This window comes from Nyctereutes procyonoides, unplaced genomic scaffold, assembly GCF_905146905.1.
Source record: "Nyctereutes procyonoides isolate TBG_1078 unplaced genomic scaffold, NYPRO_anot_genome, whole genome shotgun sequence".
Lineage (NCBI taxonomy): Eukaryota > Metazoa > Chordata > Mammalia > Carnivora > Canidae > Nyctereutes > Nyctereutes procyonoides.
In genome coordinates, this window is record NW_026575129.1 from 7,411,558 (window position 1) to 7,431,892 (window position 20,335).

At 38.8% G+C, this 20,335-nt stretch overlaps 1 protein-coding gene across 3 annotated transcripts in view; it reads right to left on the reverse strand.

Annotated features, from left to right (window-relative positions):
• Positions 1–484: 484 nt before the first annotated feature.
• Positions 485–20,335, reverse strand: part of HAPLN1 (hyaluronan and proteoglycan link protein 1) — a 77,132-nt gene continuing 57,281 nt past the window's right edge. For all 3 annotated transcript variants that reach the window (XM_055342192.1, XM_055342194.1, XM_055342193.1), the window contains 3 exons: positions 12,597–12,968; positions 4,559–4,861; positions 485–2,304 (listed from right to left, as the gene is read on the reverse strand). In XM_055342192.1, the coding sequence (XP_055198167.1) occupies positions 2,015–2,304; positions 4,559–4,861; positions 12,597–12,968 (965 nt within the window). In that variant the 3' untranslated portion in view covers positions 485–2,014. The remainder of the gene's footprint in view (positions 2,305–4,558; positions 4,862–12,596; positions 12,969–20,335) is intronic.

Consider the following 20,335-nt stretch of genomic DNA (forward strand, 5'->3'; position numbering starts at 1 on the left):
GTAATGTGGGACATAATCATTCAAGTATGGGCTTCCTCCAACATGCTAACCCCCATATCTGAGGTGTTAAAGTTGCTATTTTGGAGATAGTCCCCTCTTTAAATAATATATTCATCTTATCCTAGACCATTCAGGTATTTTTAGGTTAGTAGTTTGAGTTCTAGTTGTATCAGCAGTGTCTGAGTTAAACTTTACAATCTCTTTGGATTTATATTTTTGTACAATTTGCATATCCAGCCTAATGTAAAAATGTGCATGCATACATTGTCCTCTTTCAATATTAAAGCATCTGAAATTTCCCAGATATGCTTCAATAAAAGAAATGATCAACTCTTATTTACAATATTTTGTCTAGATAACATATGGATATAATTATGGTTTCATGGGCTTCCAATTGTTCTATACCTTCTACACATGTTAACTCTATATTTATAGAGTAAATTTATTAGAATTATTACAGAGCTTTAAATGCAACCACAATCAATTCAGGAAACAGATTTATTTACTCATGTTCATGGGAGGAAAATCTACATAAAAACATTCATGAAAGCATACCAGCTATGTCATACTTGGATTATTATACTAAATCCCATTTATTAGAACTCATTGTGAAACAATGGGAAACCATGAAATGTAAATTGAATACAAATATTGGTCCCTGCGGGGTCTCAACAGTCATAAAAATATAGGAAAACAGAGCTTTATTTAATATTGGAGCTGCTAATGTCTAAAGTTGTTTTTCTGAAACTGGCCTTACCCTTTCATTTAAAGCCCTGAAGATTTTAGTGTAAACTCTTTGATGGGAGCTTCTGCATTTCATTTAAGCCTAATGATGACCAGCAAGGAAAGTGACATCACTGACCACATTTTCTATATGGAGGAAGGTTTAGAACTACTTTGTTCACTTGTTTCCCCCACCCTCACAGGCACCGGTTGGGCTTTCTAGTATATATACAAAGTAGAATAATAGAAATTTTGAAAGTTGGGTCTATATTTCTTGGTTAGGCAAGTGTATAGTTACTCATTCCTTTTGTGATTTAAACTTTTTTCGTGTAAGGTAAAGAAGGAAATATTAAATATTTTAAAGTTATTTTTATAGGACAATATATTTCATAGGCTAACATAAAATCAAGCTGCTAAATTTTACAATTTTTCTGTCCAGCAGTTTATCTATATAACTGCCCTGAGTAGATGCTAATGGCTGCTTAGCAGACGGCCTTTAGAATTTAAATATAACTCAGTAAAGCTACTCAAAAGATTTAACAATTTTTCTCAGGTACATGTCATTTTAATTAAAAGAAGATAGGAGTCTCTCATTGGTTAAATATTATCTGCTTATTTACGTTTCATACTTCATATAAATGGGGTTATTAAGGAGTTTTAACTGTGCTTGTTATTATGCATTGGAGTCCATATGAATTTTTTTTTTTGGTCAAAAAGGCAGGATTTTAAAGACTAAAACATTCTGTTTATTGGAGACTTGAAATATTATCTTTTAGAAAAGTGTAGCTTGTTCCCTTGTGAAACTGAGTTTTGTGCAACCTCTCGGAATCTCAGTTTATGTAAAGAAGCCTGTATTTCAAATCTGTTGCTCTAATTTGTATATTGTAGTGCATTTCAAAATTGTACAAATGTGTAAAATTTGTGCTTGTGGAAGCTGCTGCTCTGAGTAGCGGTACTTTCCTCAATTTAATCCTAGCAAACCTCAAGCTATTGCATGCCCCGTTCATGAAAGGATACTTCACTGGGATGATGTAGCCTAAACAGTTGGGCTCTAAAGCCTCCTTAATATAGCGCTTCCCTTAAAATTATATTAATTTATAATATATATTGAATGATAGCTTTACAAAAACAAATCAATGAATTGGTCTTTATGAAAATGACTCTTTACAGTAAGTAAAAAAGGGTTATCACAGTTTTGGTAACTTGCATGAGTTCATATTGAAAAAAAAAAAAACAACAACCTTTCACATGTTCTTAATGACTTTAAAACTGATGTGCTCTAGGGGCACGCTCAGTTGTATGCTCTGAAGCAGTAGACACCGTACAGCTTATGCTTTTTATCTGGGAAACCCACGAAGCGCACCGCAGCCTCTGTAGGACTGCAGCGCCTTCTTGGCCTAGAGATGGGGTAGCGGACGCTGCCATCTGCCAACCAGCCCGCATCGCAGCGGTCATATCCCAGAAGTTTCCAGGCAGCAAATATCTGGCCCACTTTGGCGATCTGAGCACCATCGTTGAGACAAGCCTGCACTGCTTCATCATAGGTCAGCTTGGTGGGGTGGATAAGGTAGTAAAACCGGCCTGTGGAGAGAAGGGGAGAGAGTCAATGGGCCTGTCTGCAGCTGAGCCCCACAGACATGGAAGGATCCCAAACCCAAGTGCTTTTCCACGAAGGGGGGGGGGGGAGATAGAGCAACGGCTGTCAAGGTTTGGGACCATGGGGTTGTCCATTAAACGTAGCACCCCTCAGTCATTCTCTGCTAGATGAGTTTTTTCCTTGCCCCTTGCTATGCGTTCAGACATGCCCTTTTACAGCTTTGAAACAGAGAAGGGAAATGACAGATGCAGTTTCTGTTAGCTAATTAGGGACTAAAAGGGCCCTTCTGTAGCACTAGAGAAGACAAAATTCCACGTTAAAAGCAAGAGCTATTTAAATTCTAGCTGTAGCAAGACTGAACCCTCGCACAAGTTTCTGGAGAGGCAAAATTTGAATGTGAAAAGATCAAAACACATTCCTGACATAAAAGTCCATTTAAAAAAAATCAAAAGCCCTCAAGTCCTTTTCACTACAGGTATCAATAAGACATTATTCTGATTCAAAGACTACAGTATGAAAATGCAAAAAATACAGGAAGTCACTTGCCATAAATAATGCAGACTCAGAATGTGAACCCCAGTCTGTTCAGTTCCTAGCAAAGAGGGTGCATTTATTTATTTTTTTTTTTTCAGCTTTGCTCCGTGGGAGCCCTGATACCTAACCATTTCTTGATTTCACAAGGAAGAGCGTGTTAGTCTTAACCACTCACTGAATAAGTTAATTACTGAAATGCCTTTAATGTATATTAAATATGCCTACAACGTATAAAGTGCGACATCCATTGGCTGTCGTGCTACATTGATTGAAGATTTTCCCAGACTTTGAGGCTCATGTGGAGTGTAATCAGACTCTCTTATCTGATCACACATTGTAATGGGCTGCCTCTTTGCCCTCCATCACATACGGGTTATGGAAGTATACATTCGAGCTTGCCAAGTCTTTCTAGACTAAGACAATGTGTTTTGCAGGGAAGGCCGTGGGCCCTGGAACATTAGAGGTCGGCTCTATCATCCGTACCACAGGGAGGTCCACAAAGTCTACAGCACAGGAGTCAACAGAAGTTTTGTTGGAACACAGCCACAGTCATCGCTTTAATACTGCGTGTGGCTGTTTTGCATGACAGTGTACGGAGCTACATTGAGTAGTTGCAACAAAGACCGTGTGGCCCACAAAGCCAAAAATATTTATCACCTGGCCCTTTACAGAAAGTTCGGCCATCCCCTGTCCCTTGCTATTTTTCCCAAAGCATGTCCCCAGGGAACTAGAATATAAAACGACAGGGCCAGGGTTTGCTTTAGGAGTGTGCGACCTGTGCAATTACATGGGGCCCCACGCTTGTTTAATATGCTGCTGTCACCATCTTAAAATCCTTGATTTTTGATCATGGAACCCACATTTTCTTTTTTTTTTTTTTAATTTTTTTATTTATTTATGATAGTCACACAGAGAGAGAGAGAGAGGCAGAGACACAGGCAGAGGGAGAAGCAGGCTCCATGCACCGGGAGCCCGACGCGGGACTCGATCCCGGGTCTCCAGGATCGCGCCCTGGGCCAAAGGCAGGCGCCAAACCGCTGCGCCACCCAGGGATCCCCGGAACCCACATTTTCATTCTGCACTGGGCCTCACAAATTATGCAGCTGATTCTGGACAGAGCAAGACAAGGTTGGGAGTTATGGTGAAGGTGACAGATCAAGTCATCAACACGGAGGCCACGTGGATCTCTCTTCTTCCACTTTTGCCTCCAGTCCTATTGCTACTTATTTATGTTTTGCTAAGTTCTCTTTACTCTGAGCTCTCTCTTTATTGTGTGTTTGGTTGATCAACTATGAACATACTTGACTTTGTAATTTAGAGCAAGAGAGCGTGACATAGAGGCTGGTCTCACTTTAGTTGAGAGATCTGTAGCCCAGGGCCTACGTATCTATCACACGCAGTGGCAGCAAGGTGTTTGTCAATAAGAAAGAGACCCCGTAACAAGTTTGCAATTTAAACTGCTTTATAATTACAATCAGATGCCACAAACCTAGGAGTAGTGGAAATACGCATTTTTGCTTAGGGGGATTTTTTAAAAATTATGAATGTTACAGAACTTTGAATCTTTTCAAACTGAGGGCAACACGTCAAGGCCACGTTCTGTTCTTTTTTTCCTTAAGTGGGTAGGATTAAAAATTCAGTGTTTCATTACAATACGTATTGATCCCCTGGACAGGAAAGAAGGCAGTGCAGTTAGTGGCTTACCATTGAAGTTAGATGTAAAACAGAAAACATCGTATCTGCTCTTGTCTTTATCCCAAAACCCGTAGTTCCGGACGCCGGGCACCGTGTTCTGGCCCCCGCACGGCTCTCTGGGCTTGGTGATGGGGTACTGCACGGAGCCGTCACTCAGCCAGCCAGCATTGCACCAGTCCAGCCCGCCCCGCCAGGCCTCGTACAGCTGGTCGAAGGAGGCGATCACAGCATCCTGGTCCAGGCAAGCCTGCTGCGCCTCGTGAAAATTGAGATTGTAGCGCCCCAGTCGTGGAAAGTAGGGGAACACCACACCTGTCCAAAGGAGAGGCCAAGGGGTTAGTGGTACAATCAGTAAGGACCAGGAGCAAATGCCACTTGACTGGTGAAAAGGCAATAAAATCTCCATCAGGTCAAGTTAGAGTTTATGGTCACCTTACAGTGGTTTCTCATGGTCCCTTTCGCCTACGAACAGCCTCTCAGCTCCAAGCATCTCACAGTTAGCTACGGGGTTTATCTCAGTGATTGGTCCTTTTGCCAAGAGCTCAGTTCAAGCCTTACAATTCTCCTTTCTGGAATGATTCATCCACAGGTTATCTTTTTCAAAGAGCCTCCTTGAGAATCTCCCTTCTGCTACTTCTGTTATTAACCCTCAAATGGATTACTACTGAGTCCTTTCCAGTGAGGAAAAAGTCAATATTGAATACTAATGGTGGTAGCGGATATAGAAATCATGCTCAGAGAGAAGTTATTTATCAAAATTCTCCATGTTTTTATTAGTAAGTATTCTAATATAATTAGTAATTAGCTTAGGCTAGCCCTTTATATTTCATTTTTTTAAAAGATTTTATTATTTATTTATTTATTTATTTATTTATTTATTTATTTAGTGCTCCTGAGCAGGGGAGGGAGAGGAGGGGGAGAGCGAGAGCGAGAGGGAGAGAGAATCTCAAGCAGACTCGGCCCGTGCTGAGCACAGAACAGACTCAGGGCTTGATTCCACGTTCCTGAGATCATGACCTCAGCCAAAATCAAGAGTCAAATACTTAACCAACTGAGGCACCTAGGTGCCTGGCTTCCTATAGCCTTTTAAATGTATAAACAAATGTGGTAACAAATGAATCAAGTGTAGCTATATACTTCCTTTTACATATGCTCCTAAAAACTGATCTAAGGACTTTTCACTCAGGAGGCTTCCTATTTGGAGAAACTCTAAAGTGAGTTTATCTAAGTAACAGAAACCTAGTTAAGCAGCCTTAATTCATATTAATAAGAATTGTTTATAGTGAGGCATACCTCACTCCATACTCCGTAAAGAGTACTCTGTTAATCTATTTCGACTTCTAGTGTGGTGGCCCTTCTTATTTTTTTTCTGTTCTTGAACAGCACAACTGAAATGAGAACTTTCATTTAAAAATAACTTTTCAGCTTCCATATTCATATGTTGCAAATTGAAACTAGCTTTTGAAAACATTTCTATTGCAAATAGAGAAAAAAACAAAACAAAACCTTCCCAAAGCTTGTCCTGTGCAAGGTAGATACAGAATAAACATTGATTTAGTTAATGCCAAAGAATTAAGTTAAGTATGCGAGAGGGCAAAAACCCTTAACTAATGTGAACATTGTGATTTGGCGCTTGACTTTGGGAAGATGCAATGGCTTCCCTAAAGCATTCTTTTTGGTCAAATAATCCCTGGAGGTGATTGAGCCATCTCCTGACTTTCTGTGCATTTCCCTTAAAGGATGAGAATTATGTCATAAGAAAGCAATGTTGTATCATTTGCTGGACTTTAACAGGGACCACTGCCTCAAAACATCTCCCCAGAAAAGACAGTTAATTCAGAGTGGTTATTTAAGGTCCTGCCTTGGATTTTTTTTATTGTAATTAGTAATATTTAATACTTTAGCATGTGGAGGGGCACCTGGGTGGCTCAGTCAGTTAAGCATCTGCCTTTGACTCAGGTCATGATCCTGGGGTGAAGCCCTGCATTGGGCTCCCAGCTTCTCTTTTTCTCTCCCTCTGCCCCACCCTTGCTCATTCTCTCTCTCTCTCTCTCTCTCTCTCTCTCTCTCAATAATAAATAAATAAATAAAATAAAATAAAATAAACAAATGAAATCTTTAAAAGAATACTTGGAATATAAAAGTTGTCCCACTGACACAGTAATTTGGTGGGTATATCACAAGTGTTATTTTATGAGACTGCAGACCCTACGCAAGATGAATGTACAATTCACTAATAGTGTAACCAGGACACAGGAAATGTTTTCCTTTTATAAATTGTCCTGGAAGACTCTACAAGAAGAAATTTCAATAGCCTAAATCAAGTCATGTCCACCCAAGGACTCTGCAGGACACGTTTGTCCCTCCAGGGCAGTCCAGCTGGCACCATTCACTAGAGGCAGGGATCCAGGAAGGCTTCCTGATTTCATCCTGCCTTCTCAGGTTCTTGGCTGAAGGATCTGTAAGTTGAATCAGAGCCAAAAGGAAGGAGGAAAAGACTCTCTCAGTTGTCACTGCCCCCTGCAGTGGTGGGGGTGGAGGGGAGCCCGAGATGGTTCTATCTAAGAAGAGCTATTTCCAGGCATCCAGCTAAGAACCCAGTTAGCGCTGGGAAGGAGCTGCTAGAGCTCTCACTGTCCTCTCTTGCCATTCATCCTCCTTCCTCAGAACCCCAGCAATGCCAATGAAAAGAAACATATTTAATTTATCCGGAAGAGATTCTTTGGCAGCTAGACCCCAAGTGAAAGAAAATTCTCAAAGTCTGGAGAGAGAAACCATTTGGGTAGGATCCTGTTTCCCAAACGTCTCAAAAACGGAACAGTGGGGAATGTAGGATATTTTAATTTACAATAATTTTCAAGACCTAGACAACCTTTCTGGCTTAAATTCACTGTGGTGTTATTTGGTGGACTCTCATGAGCATTAGGAAAAAATTTTCCTGAGTCGTTTGTTCTTGATTAAGCATTGAACGTTCCTGAACCATGATTGATTCAGTTCCAAATTCAGTGTAATGTATTTTTATTTAAGTTCCTTTCAAATTTTACATAACTTCATGCAAAAATTTCTTAAAGTCATAATGAGACCCGATATCGAAACTTCATTATTTTTCAGTTGTAGGAAAAAGTGGTCAACTTATTGTTATATTAATTCAAAACATTTACTTGAATTTTAATTAATGTTTGATGATCACGGAAACACTACATTCCTAGTAAATCAAGGTCTATTTCTGAGTCTTAGCCAAGGTTGTAAAAGTTTCACTGTACTGTGCACATTTGGTGTACATATTTCAATAATTAAATGTTTCTTACCAGCAGGGGCATTTCTGGAACTACATGTTTGTTAGTATTTTATTTATTTACTTATTTTACTTCCAGCATGTTAAGATTTCAACATCTAAGGCTGTAATTGCAGAAACCTGTCTCTGTGGAAAAATGTGTACTTCCTGCAGCTGAATTATGGGGAGAATGGTTATTGCTTTCATCCAGCATTACAAAAATACAAGCTAAACTTCCTTCGGTGAAAACGAAGGGCGTGTGATTATTTTCCAAGTATGATTATTTTATACTCATCTGTCAAAATGTAATCAAAAGTTGTTTCTTTTCCCATGAAGGGCTGGTATGCATCACAACAAAGGGAATTAAGAAGGATGATCTATTGTGTGGAAAAGAATGTGAGTAGTTTAGTCAGTAGAAATATGTTTTGAAAACACATTATTTAATATTTATAATTGCACAGTCCAATTCATCCTAGTTGTGGGCAAATATCAATTTGTTAGACATCTGAAACATGTTCATACCATGGCCCATATGAGAGCTAATATAAATTTCAGTAACTTTAATAATAGAAGGACAGAAACCATGGAGTATAATTTTGCCTTCCTCAGTACTCCTTACAGGGCCTATCATTACTACACATATCTGAAATTATTTTTCAATTTCTAATAGCTCTCAGACTATATTTTTGTGTATCTGGCCCCATTTTCCACAGCAGAAAACCAACAGAATGGGAGATTGGAAGAAAAAGTATTGTTTTTCATATTTTTTATTGATTGATTGCTGAGATGAACTGTATAGACCAAGTTACTCATTAATTTCTAGTGAGTGGAATCTCTCCGTTATATTCACATAAGGCTAGTCTTGCTGGGTGCTGTTCCTGGCAATGTGGGTAATTGGTAGAAATCAGAAGGTATTACCCAATCAAAGCTTTTATATGAAAAATTATCCACAGCTAACTCCAGCTCACATGTAGTTTAGTCTTTCAAAAAAACTTATAATTTTTTTATCAATATTATTCATAAAGCAATTCTTAAGTCACAGCTAAAAGCAAGGCACTGGGCTCAGTCCTCTAGAATACAGGTTTGGGGAATGGTCTGTTCCTTCAAAGTGCCCATGGTTTGATATGCATTTTATATATACATAATACAAATATATATATATATATATATATATATATATATATATATATATAGACATATATTCTGTCTTGAATTCAAGACAGAATAAAATCTTGTAATATATAAATATAAGCCATATAATTTGGACATCTTAAAGAAGAATGATTTCTTTCTAATTGGAAAAATTCTTTGGAGCACACAGCATTTGGTATATATTAAAGGACTAATATAATTTAAAATATTGTACAATTACAGTTGAAAAGGCAGCATAATCATGACATTTAAAATGATATGCTTCCCTGGCCTTATTTATGTACGTCGTAAGATTGACGAGGCCTGATGGTCATATATAAGAATGTAACTCATAATGAAAAAAGTCAAAAACTGGGTTTGAGCTAATAAGGAATAACCACAAGATCTCTTTTGCCACATAGCCCTTAAACTCTTAGGTATATAATTGCTGCACGTTGCTCATCGATCCCAGACTATGTGGAAATTATCAAGTCACTTTTCATGTGTATCCTCAGGTTAGCAACTAAGCTTCTTCAAATTTTATTCTACAATGACTATCTTAAATATTTTTTGTAATTTCATTTTATAATAGGAGTCCTTATTGTATATTGCAGCATATGTAGACAAAATAATATGCTATCTGAGGTTTTCTTGAAAATTATTCAGTGGAAGTGGGATTATATAAAATAAGATAAAATAAGGTGTCTTTATCATGATAATTTTTGAAGCTGGACAATGGCATATAGGGATTCAATATACTACTCTTTCTATTTTTCCAAATGTTTGAAATTGGCTATGATAAAGACTTTTATCTCACCCTATTGCCAAAGCTGGGAGCCTTAAACCAGTCCATGTGGATGCGGACTGTCTATGGCATCTGTTTTTCAGTTTTCCCTTTGGGGAAAGATCCTCTCCCTTGCTTTTTCATGCTCTCTACCCTTTGGAAGGACCAGGTTCACCTTTCGGGGTCCAAATCAAATGTTGCTTCCTTTGCGGTACTTCCCATGGCCTCTTCGTGGCATGCACATTTTGTTTTAGTATTTGAATAGTTTAAGCCCATTGTGTCTAACATTCAATCACTTGTAAGCTATTTACTGAGCACTAACTGCGTTCTTGGCACTTGACTGCCCTCAAGCAGATAGTGGTTAACAGGTGGAGACAGGCAATCTTTACAAAACAAAGTGTGATTAGAGCTACAATGTGTAAGGTGCTGTGAGAATGTCACTGCTGCGGAGTGGAAGAGAAGACACAGGAGAACTCTGACCTTATTCTTTGAAGATTTATATCTTTTTCAGTTGTTCAGAAATGCTCACTGTTAAGATGCTAGCTCTTTCAAGGCATGGCCTCTGGTTAGTGACTGTTCCTACCCTTGCTGCAGCACATAAGAAAGATGGAGAAACACTATCTGCAGGGACAGGAATTTAACAGCTCCCATGAGTACCTCAGTTAATGCAGTGGGAACAAAAGACAGTCTGTAGGTTATCACCCAAATAACGCTGGAGCCTCTAAGAATCTCCTGAAGCCAGAAGCTGCCAAAGACTGCTGCCTTTTTGAAGCCTCTGATCTTCTCCCCATCAGAGAATCTCTCCTTCCTGTAAACCCCTTGATCATAGTGGATAAAAACATATCCAGTGTTCGTCCAGTGTTCTTGGTATCAAATTCCAGTTTTAGCTCTGACCACTCGCCATGTTATTACCTTAGAAAAGGAGTTCTTCCTAAGTCTCATCTGTCAAGGGGCAATACTGAAAGTGAGCGAAACACACAGCACACACATGATTACAGCAACCAAGATTTGGAAATCTTCACATCTCGCGGCACCAAAAAGGCACTTATAAAAATATTTATCAGTTAAATTGGTTTCTTGGACACATTTACTTGGCTCATGTGCTAATGGGTCATATGGTCGGGAAGCGTTCCAATAGCGGGGAAAACGTAGTGCTTTGGGATGGTGCGGGGCCTAGGCAGGAAAAGTTACCCTTTTTACAGTTTCTACTTCAACATCTCTAATTATGTCTTCAGTACAGTCTTAGAGTGCATCCTCCTCTGACATATTGTAAATCTCCTTTTCAAACAAAGCTTTATGCCAAAGCTATTAGCAAGCAGGTATCCAGATGGAATATGGAAGTATCTTATATTCATTGTATATATATTTTTATGGTTTCCTCCTACTTCTGGAAAATTATGCTGGTCAATTCGCTTGAAGTTTTCTTTTAAAATAAACAGAGAGAGATAGGAAATATGGCAGGTGTACTACATAGGTTTAGGAAATACATAGTCTGTAAACAGAATTTTAGAAGAAAAACTAACCGAACAGATAATATAGTTCAACTTGTTATAGTTGTGAGAAAGCCAGGTGCAACAAGGTAAGTAACTTGCCCCAGTTATGAAACTCATACTGGCAGAGTTGGGACTAACCTAAGAGTCTTGGTTGGTACTACTGGCTCGAGGCTTTGTCCACTGCCTGATGCCCCTTCGATAAAGAAAGTGGGCTGTCATTAACATTTGATTAACTCTTTTCTCTAAGCCAATTACTTTTTTCATCTTGAATAATGCCAGTGTTTTTAGATATTAATGTGAGTCAATAAAAACTGGAAGTACAAGGTGACATGTAATCAGGAGCCAAGAACTACAACTAAGAGAGACAAGAGAAAAAAGAGAGACAAGAGAAAGCCACAAGAATGTACTTTGATACTGCAATTTATTAGATACATAAAGCTAATAAATCTCTATGTGATGGGATTCAAAAGGTCAATTTTTCAGTGATAGGCTAGTGGACCAAACAGATTCTTTTCCAAAGGCACAGTTTTGTTCTAGGATGTGAAAGGATCTTCTAGCAAATACCCAACTAAAGTCTATGTGCATAAGGAAGGAAAGTATTCCATCACCACAGCCATAACTCATCCTTCAGTGTAAAGAAACACTGAAATTCACGAATATGAGATGTTTTGAGATACATGAGAAATAAAGAAGAATTTCCCTACTGGTGGGACATATAGAGGGAGGGCTTTGGGCAGTGAGGACACTTTTTATTGTTTAGCGTTCTCTACATTTTGGCTTTGGAACCTATTGAGATTACATACTTAAGAAATAAAATTCCCCCAGAATGCCTAAAATGTTTGGTATTTGGTGTCTAAAAGACTTTGGACCATTAAAAAAGTTTACTTCTTTACTTATTTAAATAAATCTGGAGGGCACTTTTTTGTTAAATTAAGATTTCACAGTTACTTTCTAGAATACAATTACATGTATTTTAGTTAGCAGATGTCCTTCACAAAAGTTGCCATTATTTTGAAACTGAGATAATTTTAGAAGCATAATAAAAATGCATTCAATCTGAATTTCTCAGTAACCATGTCATGAGATTTAAATTTTGAATAGCATAAGGCAGTTTCCAAATATTAATTCAGTTCCACTGCACGTTTCTCCTACTTGCAAATAGCTTCAATTTTGTGTATAACCATTGTGTGTACATTTCAAGTATGAAAGCTGGAACCACTGACAGACTGCAAAATACAAAAGAAAAGAAACAGGCTACGCATGGACTTTTGATTTCTTGCATTATCACTATGGTAACCAGTAGATATTACTCATCATGAAAAATGATTATCATTTCCGAGTTTAACATGATTTAGAGATACCTACCTTGTAACTCTAATGCTACCACAGCAGTATCATCTTCTAATCCTTCAATCACCTCACACTTATATTTCCCATAATCCTCCAGGGTGAGGTCTGCAATCACCAGAGAAGCATCATTTTCACTGCCTCCCTTCAGAAACACTCTACCCTGGTAGCCTCCATAGGCTTTCCTGTGATATCCCATGGAAACAAAAACGTCCACTTCCTTGAGGTAATCTGAAGTTAGCTTGGTCCACTTAATTCGGATCTTGTGGGTTCCTGAGCCAAATGCTGTAGGGTCTCGATAAAATTTACATGGCAGTGTAACATTGCCACCTCTGTGTGAGAACACCTTGGCTTGTTCTGCTTCCACGAGTAGACGAGGGCCATTTTCTGCTATAATTAAAAAAGAAAAAGAGCCATTAATATGCTTTTAGGCTTTGTTTTTTAAATAAAATGAGATAGGCTACCTATACAGGGCATCTGACAAAGAGTATCATCGGGTGATGAGCTTCTCTGTGTTCTTGGACAGTAATCTTTTTTGAACCACATATAAAGGTACCTCTAACAGCTAGAGGGCACCTACAAGGCAGTCATATCTCTTAAACTGCTGAAAAAAAAAGAAGTTTGTTAATTACGATAATTGAAAATTATTGAACATAAAACTCCACAGTCATTGAAGTTTGATAATTTAACAACATTCTATTTTTTTCCTACATTTAAATATCAAAAATATAGAAACAAGACCAAGCAAAATGACAGAGTTTTAAGACTCATTTCATCAGTACAGACTAAAAAATTTCAAGGTAGGCAAATTTCTTTTCCCACCTGAGCTTTCTAATACAGTAAATCTCTGTTTTATTTGCAGTGAGATTATAAAGCAACGTGATCAATTTTCCTCGTACTATTCAAGCAAAGGACTTAGAATATCCTCACATTCGTGATTTCCATTCAGATACACACCTGTGATTTGCCATTCTGGAGCATTTCAAGCAGTGTGTGTGTGTTTTATTTTCACACAAAGACTAGACATCAGAAAGGTATTTTTAGTCAGTGCTAAAAAAAAAAAAAAAACTCCAGGTTTTGAAATCTCTTCCTCAAAACTTAATTGCTGAAAACATATCCAAAGTTATATTTATTTCCTGATTAACCAAATAATTATGTTTCTTTGTTCCCATAAATCTCCTACTCCTTGTCTTTGCTTTCTGCTGCATCTTGTTTTATAGTATATCTTATGGCTCCCACTTCTCTTTACCTTGCCCTTTGGTTTCCTCCCTCCCTCCTCCAAAAACGAGATGGCCTTCCAGAGAGCACCGCAATAGCCCAAGCCTGCCAAGTCAGTAGGGCTGCCTTCTCCAGGGAGCCAGCTGTTCTTGGCTTTCTCTGGGGCTTCCCCTGGTTAGCTTATTATGCTTTTGACCTTGACAAGGTCTCTTGAGGACATGCAAGATTTGAACATGAAAAAGCAATATAAAAACTCCTGGACACACACACACACACACACACACACACACACCTTCTCATCTATGCACGGTTTCTGAAGCTTGCCAAAAGCTGCCTTTCGTGGAGCTCTGCAGCCCTTCCAGCCTGAGGTAGGTAGGTACTGAGTGACTCTTGGCCACGAATCATTGAGGATAAACAGGTCATGAAGAGCACCCACTCACCTCCAGACAGATCCCATAAGTTACTTATTTAATGGCATACACAGGATTCAGATTTTAAAATAAAGAGTATCCAAAAACAGATACCGTGGTTTTATTTTTCACCTACAATGATCAGAATGAGTATTTTAAAATGGCCCCAATTTATGTCGGCTTCAATCCTTAAAAACTGAAAAGTTTAACAAAGCCATTAATGCTCCCACTTGGAATAGATAATAAAATAAGTGGATAATGGCTTCATTAAAATGAATCATAAATCCAGTTCATTAAGCATTTCCTTTAGATTTTATTCTTTACCTTTTTATTTGGGATCATAGAATCATAAGGAATGCAAGACAAATCTGTCCAACTCTATCCTACCTGTAATCTTCCCTCTACAATACCCCTAATGACTGCATCCAAGTATCTTCTTTCCAGGCAGAGAAAAGTTGCTGTAGTGAAGGGTGCTGGGGAGGTGAGCTTCCCATGCCAAGGCATGAACTGAGACCTGACACAGAGCTACGGGAGGTTGCATTTTCATGACTCTTGCAAGATTTTTACCATAAAATCAAAACTAATTTGTCCAAATTCAGAAGGGATAAGTGGTATTATAGTAATTAGGAACGAAGTTTGCAATGTGATACCTTGTTATAATCTCACCACCTCCATTTACTAGCTCTGTAACCTTGAGCAAGTTGGGCAGCCTCTAAGTTCTAATTTCTTTATATATGAATTAGGGATAGCATATCTGTCATACATAGCTGATCTAATAGACACATAAGGCACTTAAAACCATGTCTGATCAAAAATAAGTAGGCACTCAATGCTAACTCTTCCTACTGCATAGATTTTTTTACACAGTATTTCTTAAATATGATACTACCTGATAGCATGATTTTGGCATATTATTAACTACTTAGAAAATTTTGAACCCAATGGGTAAAAAAATACATAAAATGCCACCTGTGTTACAAAGGAGATATAGAAATTATTCTGTGAAAAAAAAAAACAAAAAAAGAAATTATTCTGTGGTTTCACATAATCATAAGGTGTTCCAGAATGACTACAGGGTCTGAGTGCTTCATAAATTAAAGAGTTAGATCAAAACTCTTGTACAGGGGGCTGAGACTTCTAATTTTTTTCTGTGGTTAACTGTACATCATCTTGTAGTATTTTAAAAGTGTAGGCTTCTGATTTCTCTTTAGGTACTATTTGCTTCTAATCCAACACTGTGAGTAGATGGTGATTTATGTGGTATAATATTGAGAATAGAGCAGATAGCAAAGATTCACTGATTTCCCACAAAATAATTTTTCTAACAAGTCTACCAAAATGTATAAAATTCTACTGTTCTTATTTTTTTTGTGTGTGTGTGGTGGTGGGTGGGGAGGCTGCAGTGTTGAAGTAATCAGTCCAGAAGTCCATGGCTGAAACTCTAAGAAAGATGTCTAATGTGTGACACATTGGGCGACTGAGGGCTGTCAGTGTTCATTAGTCTAAACCCCCAGCATGACGTTGAGAACAATATTTTTTGTCGGTTTGCTTGTTTTTAGAAGTTTGGCACTGCAGATTATACAGCACTGAGCATGGTTGGCGAGAGTGGCCTTTTGCGGAACAAATGCAATACAGGAAGGAGCACTGGCCAGGGAGTCAGGAACGCTGGGTGTTTGACCAGCTGGCCTGCCTCGTGAAAACACTGAGTTTAAGATTTTTGTCAGGCTCCCCATGGCAGGTAATCATGATAGGGATGAGCCAGGAAACACATCAGCTGGAGAGGGCAGGGACTATGAGCAGATGAGGGAAGCAAGTGGATGGCAAAATCTGTGCCTGTCTTGCCTCGAAGTGTTGAATCTCATCATTGGATGCAAGAATGTAAGCAGTGCAAAATTAATGTTTAAATCAACCTGTTTGATCAATAGGATTTGCAAAGCAAATAAAATGCAAAAGGTAAACCTAAACCTCGATCATCAAAATGAGCATTGCTTGTTTTCCTTTTTGTTTTCTTCTCTAATAAAAAGTATGAAAGGATAAACTAGGCAGCAGACATATGCTCATTTTGGAAGGATTAAAGTTTTTATAAGTTTGTAAGTCACAGAAATTTCATATTTCCATTAGTGAGTGTCAATGACAGCGAGCGACTTGAAAGATTTGATGCCCTTCAAAGACCACAGTTGTCTCCAGGGGAAACAGCAGGGCCTCATTATTATTTTACAAATTCTGCTGTGAAATCCAGAGGACGTCATTCAATTTCACCAAATTATGAAGGCAGTGGCATGACCGAACACCTGATCTTTGTATTGCTGTGTAATTTCGATGAAACCTTTCAAACAATAGGACAAAAGCAATTAGTCGCAGAGAAACAATTTAGAAGTATGGCATTGGATTATTACCTGTTGTTCTTAGTTCTTTTAAAAGTATAATCATTTTTTAATGGCAGTTCGTTGCCAAAGAAATACACATGACAGAAAAAAAGAGGTGTCACAGATCGAAGTTTGTCTTTTTACAGTGAATTGTGGATGGTGCCAAAGAACCAGTCTTAGCGTTGGTTACCTTCTCATTGGGGTATAGAAGAAGTAGCTCCAGACTTTAGAATTTCCTAGACATAAAATGTAAAACAGAAAAAACTGGGGGACGCCTGGGTGGCTCAGCGGTTTAGCGCCGCCTTTGGCCCAGGGCATGATCCGGGGGTCCTGGGATCGAATCCCACATTGAGCTCCCTGCGTGGGGCCTGCGTCTCCCTCTGCCTGTGTCTCTGCCTCTCTCTCTGTCTCTCATGGATAAAGAAATCTTTTAAATAACAACTGGGGAATATATTTAAGATGGCTAAACAAGGACATTAAAAGTACTCTTCTCCCAATATCATTTGAATTCTTTTTATTGTGGTGAAATGTACATAACATAAAATTTGACATTTTAACCATTTTTACATATACAATTCCGTGATATTAATTTCTTTCACCGTGTTGTGCAACCACCATCACTACCCCCTGCAATTTCCAAAACGTTTTCATCACTCTAAAGAAAAAGTGAATTCCTTCTGACGTTCCAAACCGGTAGGCAGACACTTACTTGTCAGCTCCATGAAGAGTCATTTGAGAAAACTGCACAAGGACTTAAAAATGAGTCCTTATTTTTGTGGTATTTGTTGTCACCTGGCAGGTTTGGATGTGTAAGACTCACACTGTGGAAGGTGTTAGGTTCTTGCGGGTAGACAGACTGGTGCTGGGGGAGTTTCACTGGGGCCTGGGGGACCACAGGCATTTTTGCTGCAAATCTTAAGCTGCATAAATAATTGGCCATAAGGCAATTTTGCCATAAAAGATAAGACAAAATGCAACAAAACAACCGGTTGCCCATTTGGTGTGATAGTTTGTTGGTTTCATCAGTGGGGGGACAGTTGGGTTTCATTTCTCCACTCCTGCAATACTATCATTTTATGGTATATGGATCTTAACCTTCATTCAGTGGCACAGAATTTGAATACATGTTCCCCATAGAACTTTGGAATGTCTGTCAAGGGATACGTGACAGTATGCCAAGAACAAACAACCATGTGGCAGGTTTTTACAATGCCATACAAAACTCAATTACAGGGGCACCTGGGTGGCTCAGTTGGTAAAGCAGCCGACTCTTGATTTTGACCCAGGTCATGATCCCAGGGTCCTGAGACTGAGTGTCTTATGGGGTTCCCTGCTCAGCAGGGAGTCTGCTCATGTACTATCTCTGTATATATAAAAAAATATTTAAAAAAAAAAAAACTCCCTTACAAATATACATCCTAGTATTTGGAAACTGGTAAGTCTCTTAATGAAGGAAGAAATTTTATCAAAGGAAGAAAAAGTGACATGCTGAACAAGGAGATGAACCAACACCAAAAAATAAAAATAAATAAAAAATATAAACCACCGCCCCCATACACACACAAAGGCTTAATACTATGAATGAAAGACTTTGAAGACAAGTGCTTAGGTGTAATCCAGAAAATAGAATCAGTTCTTTGCTTAGATTTGCAAAGAGTCTATGCACATTCTAAATATACTCAATTATTTTGTATTTTATAATAAAGTCTTTTTAATTTTGTCATTCATATTTCATGTTTCATTATGTCCTTCTAAATGAATGTCCCTTTTTTAAAAGATTTATTTATCTGACACAGAGAAAGAGTGAGCAAGCAAGCAAACACAAGCAGAGGGAGAGGGAGAAGCAGACTCTGCACTGAGTAGGGAGCCCGATGACCTGAGCCAAAGGCAGACATTTAACCGACTGAGCCACCCAGGTGTCCCCAAATGAATGTTTCTTTTTAAAAATTTTTTGTGATTTTTATCTTTTGTGGCACAATTGCCTTACTGCCAGTTATGCCATGAAAATGCAGCAAAAAATGCTTCTGGTGAAGACACTCATGATGAAAATACTGGATATGAGCCAAACCTGCTGGAGGATGAATGACCTAGATGAGTTTATATCCTTATGGCTTTGCTTACTCGAATCTTCTGAAAACGATGGCTCTGGGCCATGCCTTGTTAACATTGTTCCTCCAGCGTCAGTGTAGTGGCTGGCAATGCCACGAGTGTCTGTGAGTGACGTGGGCTGGTGTTGCTTAGAGCCTGAGCTAGCTATGGGAGGAGACATGGGTGCGGCTGCATTCGCTTTCTATCATAATGTAGCTCTAAGATGAAAACATTTCATAGAAACAGTTGTATATACATATTAAAAACACAGTAAGCAGACACATAATTTGTTTCTCACTGTACCTTATGCCTCACGCTTGAGTAGAATACATAACTTAGGGAGAAATTAAGGAGCATCTTATTCATTCACCTTTAACTTTAAAAAAAAAAGATTTTATTTATTTATTCATGAGACACAGAGGGAGAGGCAGGCTCCATGTAGGGAGCCTGATACGGGACTCGATCCCAGGACCCAAGGATCACGCCCTGAGCCCAAGGAAGACACTCAACCACTGAGCCACCCAGTTGGCCTGCACCTTTAACTTTGAATAGTTATTTTGTTTCCTTCTGACTGGAATGAATCTGGTTTGGGCCTGAAGCTGCTCATCAGGGCTCCAAAGGTCTCATTGTTTGGAAATGATTCTGTTGTGTCCAGTCAGAAACTTCTGTGAGGGCTCTTTCCACTGTCCTAGCTGTCCCCACTTCGCCCCACCCAGCCTTCAGTGTCCTTTTGGAGGTCTGGTTGCCTTTAATTTTGCCCCTTTCCCATGTGTCCTTTCAGTAAGACCCACTGATTTGGGTTTGAGACCTCCTTGGATTTGTCTGTGGCCCACCTTTGCTCTCATCTGGAGTTTAAAGTCAGACCTGAAGACACATAAGGGCGTGTGTGCCTCTTACCATTTGTATAAATTCAAAAGAAATAATTACATTTGCCTAAACTCTGGAAGAAAGGATTTATTTATTTATTTATTTATTTTTTTGGAAGAAAGGATTTAACGAGAAACACAAGAAACTAATAACTTCGGTGGCCTGTGGGAAGGTGAGGTGAATATCTGGGGGAGGAATCTTGAGAGATTTTCATTGTGTACGCTTACATGTTTAAGGCCTTTTGAACTGTGCAAGTATATCACCTACACTCACACTGCATAAAATAGTTGAGGGAATTTAATTGACAAATAAATAAACCCAAAGCTTTGACAAAAGTATCTCTGGAAGCGGGTAGCCTCAACCACAGTAGATTGTGGCGATCGCAGGATTATATTTTTGCAGACCTATGGCTCTGTCAAGAAACATGTTATCTTCAAACATATCTTCAAAGCATGCAAGTTTTACTTCATTTTCCCTAGTCTTTTAAAAAACCATTGACCAAAGTGCTGATTGTTGTCTAGCTTTGACTATAAAGGAAGAATCCAGTGCTAAAAATATGGTAAGTGAAAACTGCTCTTCACTGCAAAGCAATGGCTGCTGTTCCTCACCATCTGTGACCCTGCCTTTTGGACTCACTCCTCCCTGTACCGCCCCCAACCCCCTGCCAGGGGTCACCTTCTCTCTAACTATTGTATAATCTGTGCCCTGCTAGCTTCTCTCAATCTGCAGCTGAACCAAATTGCCTGGAACTGTGGCCCTTAAATGGCACGTGTCCTTTCTGTCAAGACCTGCATTATCTGATGTGATG